Source organism: Apium graveolens, chromosome 5 (assembly GCF_009905375.1).
Source record: "Apium graveolens cultivar Ventura chromosome 5, ASM990537v1, whole genome shotgun sequence".
Lineage (NCBI taxonomy): Eukaryota > Viridiplantae > Streptophyta > Magnoliopsida > Apiales > Apiaceae > Apium > Apium graveolens.
Window position 1 is genome coordinate 14,297,776 of NC_133651.1, and position 11,218 is coordinate 14,308,993.

Below are 11,218 nucleotides of genomic sequence, written 5' to 3' on the forward strand. Positions count from 1 at the left end.
GGGTTTTTTACCGAAAAAATTTCTGAAATTGCGTTTTCAGCAAAAACTCGGTTTGAAACCACGTTTTTCAAGAAAAACACGAAACAAAACTGCGTTTTTCTTTTATTTGAAAAAAATAAAAATAAAAATTGTTATGGAAAAACTCAACACGAGCCTGTGTTTTTCGTCTATTTTTAAAAATTTCACCCGAAACGCCGTTTTCAAGTGACATTTGGGGCCAAAAATTCAAAAAATGACATTGATGGCCTTTTTACTCTAGAAAGTGATATTTGGGGCCAACACCCTATAATATAAGTATTTTTGTTAAAAATTAAGATTACATCTAATTTATAAACGGAAAGATACGTGCCTTTTTCTTAGAAAATAAATTGAGATTTGTCAAACGGGCTCTCGTTAGTTTGACAAAGGGGAATTGTACATTTCTCAAAAATAAGATTTGTAAAACGGACTTTTACTATGGACGACGAGTACGGGAACACATTTCAGCATTATATAAAGAGCATAGTGCTAATAACTTAAGAAGTAAGGATACTGGTGCGGGGATGCGGGTGTGTAGTGCGGGGATACAGGGATTCTGCAAAAAAAATGGGGATTTGAGTACGGGGGATATGCGGCACATATACTAATATTATAAAAATATACTTGCTGCTATGAATAATGAAATTTACTAACAAAATTAGTATATTTTATGCAAATTAGATCAAATACATGATATAAGAATCTAAAACACAAGAATTTAAACTAAAATCACTTTTGTTGGTAGTACAAATATTAAAAATGAAGAATTTTAGTTGAGATTTTTGAGCATCCGAGTATCACCAAGAATCCAAGTATCCTATACGGGGTGCGTGGGATACGGGGATTCGTCGGATAACCAAAGAATCCCGGCTTTCATGCTAATAACTAAGGGAAAGTGCAGAATGCTAATACGTTTGATGCGGTTTTATGATAATTTCGATTTTTAAAATTGAAATTGAAATCATTTTGGTTTCAAGTTTCTCTATTCGTTTATGATCAACTTGGTTTTGATATCAAACGCACAAAACATATATGAGTAGATTTTTTTTTTCCTTAAAAAACACTTTGTTGAAATGAAATGAAAAATTACATGGATGAATTTGTTTTGGTTCTTTCAGAATAAGCAAAATTTTAATTAAAAAATTACTAAAGTCTAACATAACATTCGGAAACAAACACAGAAGTAACAAAGACAAGTTCGTTCCGGGTGATTTTGGTCAACAAGACTGCATCTACATTCTAATTAGAACAAAAACAATTCTGCAACTTCACTATGGAACAAAGAAAAACAAAGGTAATAGGAGTAACATCTTTGTGTTGCCAGCCTGCAACTGCAATGTTAAATTATATATATTGGCATACAACTAGTCCAGGGATTTATCCAAGTCTCAGGCATATCCCAACCGGAACCGGACAATTAGAAATAATTAGATTTTTTTATTTTACTGTTCAGAATTAATCGGTTTTAAGAAACCGAATTCGATTTCAAGTGTTTACCACAGAGCAAGGTATTTTCGGCTTTTCGCCATTCAGCAAACCTAGTTGATAGCAGAACTGCTACATCTTATACAACATATGATGACATGCTTATCTCATGCTCATTGTGTATTTCACATTAAACATCCAAGCAGTTCAAATTTCATAAAGAGCTTTGTGAACATACAATACAAAACATAAGGTTGAACCAGCTTTCAGGAAGCAACTTACGGATCAGTGCAAATATGCACCAAGCCAAAACCCAAGCTATGAACACACCCAACAAATTTACCATTAAAATCATTTTGTTCCTGTTTTGTCCCTTTACAGGAGAAAACCAAGAAATCCTAAAGTAAACTGACGGGAACCACAGAAATTTCCTTAAAGAGAAACTTCCAAGCCAAACACCAGATTCTATGCTAGAAGTCTAAAACCAGTAAGAACTACAATAACACTTCTAGTATGCAGAAATAACAAATTTAATTTGCATGGGAATTCACAACCAACAAAATATAGAATATGGTTCAAGATAATATCTAAAAGGATATTAAACCCAAATTGTACTGCATTCCCTAAGCATGAGAGGATCAATGATCCAAATCTCTTGGTCAAAATTTGAAAATAGAAAGTATTGCAATTACATAAATCTTTAACAGATAAAACTGCAAACTAGAAACATAAATTTTAAGCTTCAGTTATGGGGTACTCAAACACAACATCCTTTCCAGAAAGCTTCCTGTAAACTCCAGCAAATGTCTCCAGCTTGTACTCGGTGTCGTTGCGTGCCTTTGGGTCCAAGTAGATCTGGCATACATAAAATAGAAATTTAAGAATACGTAGATAAAAATTTGATATACAATCTAACTATAGAAAGATAGTTCACAAACCTTGATGATTTTTGAACCATCAAGTCTGTATCTGATACGCTTTCCAACAATCTCTGCAGGATGAACAACATCCTCAAGCATGGCATCATGCACAGCTGTAAGTGTACGGGAGCGTGGCCTCTGAGCAGCAGAGCCCTTCTTTGGCGGGCGCAAAATTCTTCTGGTGGCAATAACTACCACATCCTGTCCAATTTTCATACAAATTAGTTTGCATGTCACTAAGAGCAATAAATGAAACAGAATCACAGGACATGAAACAAGGAAAGTCTGGTTCTTGAAAAAGATAGATAATGTAATTACACAACTTTATAATCCAATCTCAATCGAATGCTTACATACTAAACCTATCACCACCATCTGTTTTTTTTCTCAAATTATATAAACCTCCATCCTTACTGTTTCCTTGTCAAGAATTGAAATTTGTGAAAGTTGAAACAAATATAAAAAATACCTTTCCACTGAATTTCTTCTCCAGTTCTCTGACGAGCTTGAGATGAATCTTGCGGAAAGCTTTCCTCAACCTGTAAGGCACATGGATCACAACAGCTTTGCGATTTGCAATATCGATTTGGCTGCAAGAACATTTGAAGCATATTATTAGACCTGAAGGACAAACCTTGGAAGAAATTTAAACAATACATATTGCATAATAGCTTACGCAGCAGAGTTAATGTAGAGATCTTTCAAATCACTTTTAAGATCCTGGTTTGTGTTTTCCAAGTCAAACAATGCCTGATAACACATTCAAAACAGAGATAATGATAATGAGAAAAGACCCTGTTTCCATATGCTGCAAAACAACTAAAACATCGGACAGAGCTATAAACACATCACCTGGGCAACAGAATCCTCAAACTCAGTTGGTTCAAGCCCGTTGTCCTTTGAAATCTTCTTTTTCGAGGTATACATTTTGACAGCTCTAACCAATACCATAAACATTATTAATAATGTAAAATTGGTAACAGAATCTCATATCAGCACAACAAACAGCTTATCAATAACAAAATATAAGTGAAACTAGCTGTAAAACAATAAGCACTTAAGAATAACAAAATTCTCGAACAATTGCCACCGTTTAATCCAGCTATAATTCTACGATGCCAAGCCAGGTAACACCAAATGCAAGTACGAAACTCATCATTTTATTATAACTCATTACATATAGAAACTTAGATTCACCCAACATATCTACACTATCGCTCACCAATTATAAAAATTACACATATACACCTAAATTAATCTAATAACAAATTTAATTATCCCAAATACAAACATAACAAACACACAAACGCATACACATTAGATGTGAACAATACAACAATAACAGAGCCAACAATATAACACACAAAGATTTTATCTCTCATTATCACATATAATAATCAACATAATCAAGAATTCAAGAAAACACAAGTATAAAATGAACACATAATTGTATATGTAAACATAAGAAGTACAAATTGAAGAAACTAAAGAGAACCCATTTGAAAAGAAAGGAAAATAAGAAGGCCCGTTAAGTTAGATTCACACCTTTCTGCGAAGCGGCCGATGAACGAGAAAACCCTAGGAGCTTTAGCCTCGGAGGTTGCAGAGAGTGATAAAAGATTGGGGTAAGTAGGGTTTTAAATCACGAGTGTGCATCAAGCCCTAATAATATGGACGGCTGAGATGACGTTTATAATTGGGCTTGTTACTTAATAAGGCCGGCCCAGAATAACATTGGGCCTGTTTTATTTTATTTTCTCCGAGTTCAAGGCCTGTTATTTATTTATTTATTTATTTTCTTTTTGAAAAAGGCCGGCTTTTTATTACGCTATAGATTTTAATTTATTTTAAGGTCAACACTCAACATTATCATCATAATCTCTTACTTCTCTTATCTATTATCTCTTCTCTTCTCTTTACTATATATTAAAGCACAACAAAAAGGGCAAAAAATTCCACAAATTCCACAAAAATCCCCGTAAAAAGACTAGTTTAGCCCTAATAATCATGAATTAACAGAAATGCCACTCAAATAAATTTCATCGTCATATCGTGGAGGGGTTTTATTACAGAAGTTTATAGGTTCTATAACTCATACAAAGAGACGGAGTCCCAACCTGAAATTGCAATTCAATCATTTATTCACTTGATCCCCTTAGCTGGCTAACATGTAATCGCTCATTCACTTCATCTTCCCTCGAAATTCTGTTTTGTAGGTATGAGATCATCCATTTATCATCTTCGTATGTTATATAATTATCCTTATTTCAGCCTATACAACTGTGACTCATTGTCATTGTTGTAGTGTTTGCATTAGTTTTAGCAGATTATTGTAACTGGTATAGAGATGGCACGTATTTGCTTGCCTATTGTAATTTTGTGGTTCATTATATATACCCTATATTGGCACATTGAAGTCTTACTGGTAGACAAAAATCGTGTTTAAAGTTCTGTCATATGAAATTCATGGGTACTATCAACATAAAAATTTAATTTTCAGATTATTAGTTTATATCCTAATTTTTATGGAATCAGTCTTTTAAAGTCTTGTCTAGGGGTAACATTAGTGTTTGCTTTTTATAATATTGTTTGAGAACTAACTCACATCGTTAATCTCTTGGGTATTTTTTGTTCCTCATATGCTGTAAACATGTATAATTGAAACAGAGGCAAGAAAGTCCAAGGACATGGCATTACTATTGAAGTGGCATTGTTGTTTTGGTTATTAATTTTTTAAAATATAGTAATGTTATTAATGTCTTTTTCTTCTCGATTTATATTTTAAAAACTATATACTATCAAATGAATCATTATAAGTTCTCTTGCTAACTGACAACAATATATATTTGGAGTCACGTCTTCTTATTTTATAGGCATTGTTGAATAATAAAATTTACTCCGAAGAATATATATCCAATAGTTGATGTCCTTTCATCTTCATGGAGCATCCACGTAAATTTTAGATTTTGACCCACTAAATTGCCCCTTAATGTTTAGTGTTCTGCTCTCATAAATGAATTGGATTCTCTGATCTTGTACTATAGTATAATTTTTTTGATGAGATTAATACTTGCATTTCTGTATTCTTTATTTCACAAATACTTACCGTTGGTCCCATTATTTTGCTAATTTGCTAACAGAAAATAATAGCATACAGCCCTGGACTTCTCAATGTTGCTACCTAGTTTAGCTGCCTAACTTAGGTTAATTGACCCCTAATTAGTGAATATTTGTGCCTTTAAACTTAATATAATGAGCATATTTAATATTGTACGTAATCATTTGGGAAAACTTTATTCCCCGGGAAGTTTAAATTAGTCCCTGAAAAATTAAAATGCATTAGAAGTAGCGTATAGGTCTTAGGATCGAAAAGGCGTTCCAATTGATTATGTTGTAATCTGCACATTCTTTTATGAACTCCACTAAACCGAGCCTGCACAGTGTACATTTATGCACTTCTCCTCTATCCTTATTGTTTTTAGATGAATATGAGGCTCATTTGGGCAAGAATCACTAAACCAGTTGCACTTCTCAGTGTAAGCCAATTTGCAGACAAATGCTTTGAAGTTTTATTCAACAAAGAAGAATGCACGTTATCAGCAAGAAAACTGGTGAAGTTACTCTGGAAGAAGCAAAGAAGGAAGCTTATTTGTTGCATACCTGGCTCAACAAATAAGGATGAAAATTGTTGCTTATACACCAAGGCATCAGAAAAACAAAACAAGCTATGGCATAAGAAGTTGTCTCACTTGAATTTCAAGGCAATCAACACCTTAGTCAAGAAGGAGCTAGTAAGAGACATGCCTAATCTCAAGTTGAAGTCTGTGAAGCTTTTCATAAAGGAAAAATGAAAAGATCAAGTCACAAGTCAAAAACTGTAAATTCCATAAGTGCACAATTGTAACTTATTCACATGGACTTGTTTGGTCCAGTAAATGTCTTGTCTATTTTAAGAAACAAATATGCACTTGCGATGGTGGATGATTTCTCAAGATACACTTGAGTAGAGTTCATGCACTCTAAAGATAAAACTCCACACATCATAATTGAGCAAATAAAAAAGATAGAAAAACAGGCTGAAGAACATAGTTGTGTAAAGAGATTGAGGAGTGATAGTGGAACAAAATTCAGGAATGCAACATTGAGTGAATTCTGCAAAAGCAAAGGCATTGTTCAAGAATTCTCAGTTGCTAGAACACCTCAACAAAGTGGAGTAGTTGAAAGAAAGAATAGAACATTAGTTGAAGCTACTAGAATAATGTTGCAAGATGCCAAGTTGCCAACAAGGTTTTGGGAAGAAGCTATTAACACTGCATGCTACACTCAAAACAGATATCTCATTAACCAGGCCCATGGTAAATCACCCTAATCAATCTTGTCTAAGAGAAAGCCTAATGTAAAGCATCTTCATGTGTTTGGAAGCAAGTGTTACATTTTAAAAGACAACTCTGAATATGTGGGAAAATTTGACTCAAAGGTTTTTGAAGCAATTTTTCTGGGATATTCATTGGAAAGAACAGCCTACAAGGTCTATGTGATTGATCAAAAGAAGATTATGGAAAACACATATGTGACTTTTGAGGATGACAAATGTCCAGGCTTGAAATGCCTTGATAAAAATGAAGTTGAAGCCCCTGCATTTGAAAATCTCAACACTGAAAGTGATTCTGATGGAGAAGATGAAGTTAATGCACAACATATGATAAATGAAGAAACTACTGAACAGGAAAATCATGGGAATGGAAGCTCATCTCCAACACCTGAATTTGATAGTACAAACTCAGGGAGAGAAAGAGAAGATGGTTCTACTAGTCATACCAATTATGAAGAAAATGATGAAGGCACAAGTCAACAAACTCACACAAGGAAGTGGGATAGAAGTCACACCAGAGAAGCAATTATTGGTGATCCTACAGCTAGTGTGAGAACTAGAAGTGCAACTGCTAATGAGTGCCTACATGCATGCTTTCTGTCTCAAGTAGAGCCTAAGAAAACTGAAGAAGCTCTACTGGATCCTGATTGGATATCTTCCATGCAGGAAGAGCTGAATCAGTTTGAAAGGAACAAAGTTTGGGAGTTAGTTCATGCACCAAAGAATGGAAGCATAATTGGAACAAAATGGGTGTTCAGGAATAAGATGGATGAAAATGGTGTAGTTACCATAAACAAGGCAAGGTTGGTTGCAAAAGGCTACTCACAAGAAGAAAGAATTGACTATAATGAAGCTTTTGCTCCAGTTGCAAGACTTGAAGCAATAAGATTTTTCTAGCATTTGCTGCACATTCAAATTTCAAAGTGTATCAAATGGATGTCAAGAGTGTCTTCCTAAATGGTGAGCTAGAAGAAGAGGTTTATGTGCAACAGCCATCTGGATTTGAATATCCAGAATTTCCAGATTTCGTGTACAAGTTACTCAAGCTTCTATATGGACTAAAGCAGGCACCTAGAGCTTGGTATGAATCATTGTCAGAATTCCTACTTAACATGGTTACTAGAGGTACTATAGATAAAACTCTCTTCTACAAGAAACATGGTGAAGATATGATCCTAGTTCAGATTTATGTGGATGATACCATCTTTGGTTCTACAAATGAAAAGCTTTTCCAAATATTCTCCAGGCTTATGCAGAGTGAATATGAAATGAGCATGATGGGAGAATTAAGTTACTTTCTTGGACTTCAAGTTAGTCAAAGAAGTGATGGAATCTTCATCAGCCAAACTAAATATGTTAAAGATCTATTGAAGAAGTTTTGAATGGTTGATTGTTCACCTGCATCTATACCAATGTCTATTACAACAAAGTTGGATGAAGATAAAAAGGGCAAAAGTGTAGATATTTCAAGCTATAGAGGGATGATTGGATCATTTCTTTATTTAACTGCAAGTAGACCATACATCATGTTTGCTACATGTTTGTGTGCAAGATTTCAAGTCAATCCTAAAGAATCACATTTGATGGCTGTGAAGAGAATTTTCAGATACTTGAAGGGGACTCCAAACTTGGGATTGTGATATCCTAAGGAAACTGGTTTTGAAAATGTTGGTTACACAGATGCAGATTTTGTTGGATGCAGGGTTGACAGAAAGAGTACTAGTGGAAACTGTCAATTTCTTGGACAAAGACTTGTATTCTGGTATAACAACAAACAACAATCTGTATCAACTTCTACAGCAGAGGATGAATACATAGCTGCAGGAAGTTGTTGTGCTCAAGTGCTTTGGATTAGAAATCAGCTAATGGATTATGGCCTAGTGTTACACAAAATTCCTATAATGTGTGACAATACTAGTGCTATATCTATAGTGGCTAATCCAGTTAATCATTCTAGAACAAAACACATTGATGTAAGGTACCATTTTATTAGAGAACATGCTACAAATGGTACCAGAGTGCTTATTTTTGTTCCAACAGAAAAACAGTTAGCCGACATTTTTACTAAGCCTTTGGCTAAAGCAACTTTCACTAGACTTGTAGGTGAAATTGGAATGCTTAATTCTTCATCTTAAGGCAAGAACTCAACTAATGTTTTGCAGCAGATTAATTTCTAATAAATCAACATTTATTTGATTTAATTGGAAATTAACTGAAATATGAACTATACATATTTCAGAAATCTCTGCATATTTAATTTTCAAAATTTAGCTTGGAATTTCTCAAATTCTAAGCTCAGTTGTCAATTTACAACTTTATATGTAAAATTAACACAAGGCAGAATTACAGTGATCAAAAGTATATAGAGAACTGAGTTCTCGATAAGTCTGACTGACTTATCGACAAGTCATTTTAAGACTTCTCGAGTGAGTTCTCGATAAGTCAATTTACTAACTTCTCGAGTGACTTCTCGATAAGCTTTATTATGACTTATCGATAAGTCCTTGTAGAGTTCTATAGCAGTGTTGACTCACAGAGTTCTCTACAAGTATAATTTTTAGACTTATCAATAACTCAGAACTGAAATAATTTAATTTAATGAATTATTTTGGTGAAATACTTTTGGCATATTTATTCTGATTTTATTTTGATTTATTCAAATAAAAGTTGGAATTAATTCAGTCCATTCTGGACAAACTGAGTATTTATTTGACATCCCGATAAGCTTATTTTTAGTTCTCTAAAAGAATTAATAAAATGACTTATCGATATGTTTTTCACTTCTTAAATTGACTGCTCGATAAGTATATTCCAAACGTTTATTTTTGACTTCTCGATAAGTCATCTGCTTTTACTATAAATACCCAGACATCTCGAAACATATACATACTTCAACTTTCGAGATCTCAAGTGACCTAGCTTTTCAATCCAAAACCGATTTCTCTCTCATTTTCACTCATTTCTCACAAATTTCTTTTACCCACTAAATTTCATACTTATAACAATGGCAGCCAACAATATTGTTCCTTTCATCCCCAAGGAGACTAACTTTCTTGCATTTCTGGATACAAACCAAGCACCTAAGATTTTCCAATATTTTGTCAAGTTCCTATCTGAGACCTATTTGGCAGGTGCTCAGGTGCTCTTACTGCTAATCCTGTGTTGTATTTGGATGTGTTAGGGGACTTTTGGAACATAACTACAACAAGGACAATTGTTCATGAGAATCAGGCTGCAACAATTATGATAAACTACATAATTAAGGGACAACATGTGGAGATCTCTGAAAATGATGTTAATCTGGCATTGGGCATTCCTACTGACAAGCTGATGGAGGCTCCAACTTAGGATGAGCTGTATGAGTTCATGGACTTCATCAATTATTCTGAGAAGATCAATCTGGCCAGTATGAACAAGCAACATCTAAGGAGGGAATGGTCCTTTCTGTTTGACTCAGAGATAAGAGAATTCACTTGCAGGAAGTCAGGATTTGACAACATCTCAAGTGTTTTCCAGAAACCGGTGTACTCAATGGCCCACAACAAACAGATTAATGTAGGACACTATATACTGAAGGAATTGAGAAATAAGCTAACATTGCCATTGGAGTCAAGAGGTAAGGAAATCTTTCTACCTAGATTTATTATGCCAGCTTTAAACTATAAAGTTAATGACATGCATATACTAGAAGGAGTAAATAGGTCACTAATTGGCAACTGTAAGCAAATAGCCAAAATTCTATTTGGATCACTTCTTACTAAGAATAAGGTTCTAGTGAGTCTTAAATTAACATATTTCATGATTGAAAGATTTAAGATCTACCCTTATTTTATGACAGACATGAGAACCAGCGCAAGTCAACTTCATACAACAATGATTCCTGAGCTTGTGGAAGCACAAACACATGCACACCCACAGGAACCTACCCATGTTGAGCCTGTTTCTTCAAAACCATTAGCATCTAGGAAACCGGTAACTTTAACAGTTATGAATAAGAGTGGTGAGGAACAAACAGAAGCTGAGTCACCAATGGTCAAGAGAAGAAAGAAGAGTAAGAAATTTGAGCTGACCACGCAAACCACCTTTGTGTCATCCCAAAAGGATGTAGTTATAAAAATGGGGATAAAACAGACTCTAGATACATCCTCTCAACAGGGTGTGTCTATTGAAAAGAGCATTCACCCTAATGCATCCTGTATAGAGTATGCACAACCTGCACTTGATCAAATCTAAGTGTATGGCAGAAGAAATAAGGATGGCACACACAGTGAGGGCACATATTTGAAGTTCCCTCATCCATTCAGGGGGAGCTGCCAACACTCACTTCTGCGCAATTAACTTCTAATCTCACAAATTTCTTCTCCACCGACAGCACTTGAATCCAATTCTCAAGTGCAAGCTAAATCAAGTGACTTGGTTCAAGAAACCTTGCTCACCACCCAAACACTATAATCAGATGGTGGGAGGTACTAGATGGGGTAGA

The 11,218-nt window shown here is 34.6% G+C and overlaps 1 protein-coding gene across 1 annotated transcript; it reads right to left on the minus strand.

Moving 5' to 3' along the window:
• Positions 1–1,957: 1,957 nt before the first annotated feature.
• LOC141723471 (small ribosomal subunit protein eS7-like) lies at positions 1,958–4,035 on the minus strand. The gene is made up of 6 exons (XM_074525290.1): positions 3,909–4,035; positions 3,216–3,300; positions 3,040–3,113; positions 2,833–2,953; positions 2,382–2,564; positions 1,958–2,298 (listed from the first exon to the last, which is right to left on the minus strand). The coding sequence occupies exons 2-6, from the start codon at positions 3,288–3,290 to the stop codon at positions 2,179–2,181; spliced, it is 573 nt and encodes a 190-aa protein (XP_074381391.1). The 5' UTR covers positions 3,291–3,300; positions 3,909–4,035; the 3' UTR covers positions 1,958–2,178.
• Between the last annotated feature and the right edge of the window lie 7,183 nt (positions 4,036–11,218).

Excerpts from the sequence above, each read along its gene's own strand:
- LOC141723471 (XM_074525290.1), bottom strand. The coding sequence starts at position 3,290 with ATGTATACCTCGAAAAAGAAGATTTCAAAGGACAACGGGCTTGAACCA. Across the intron at positions 2,565-2,832 it reads AGAAGAAATTCAGTGGAAAG|GATGTGGTAGTTATTGCCAC; the intron begins GTATTTTTTATA and ends AAAATTGGACAG. Across the intron at positions 2,299-2,381 it reads ATGGTTCAAAAATCATCAAG|ATCTACTTGGACCCAAAGGC; the intron begins GTTTGTGAACTA and ends TATGTATGCCAG.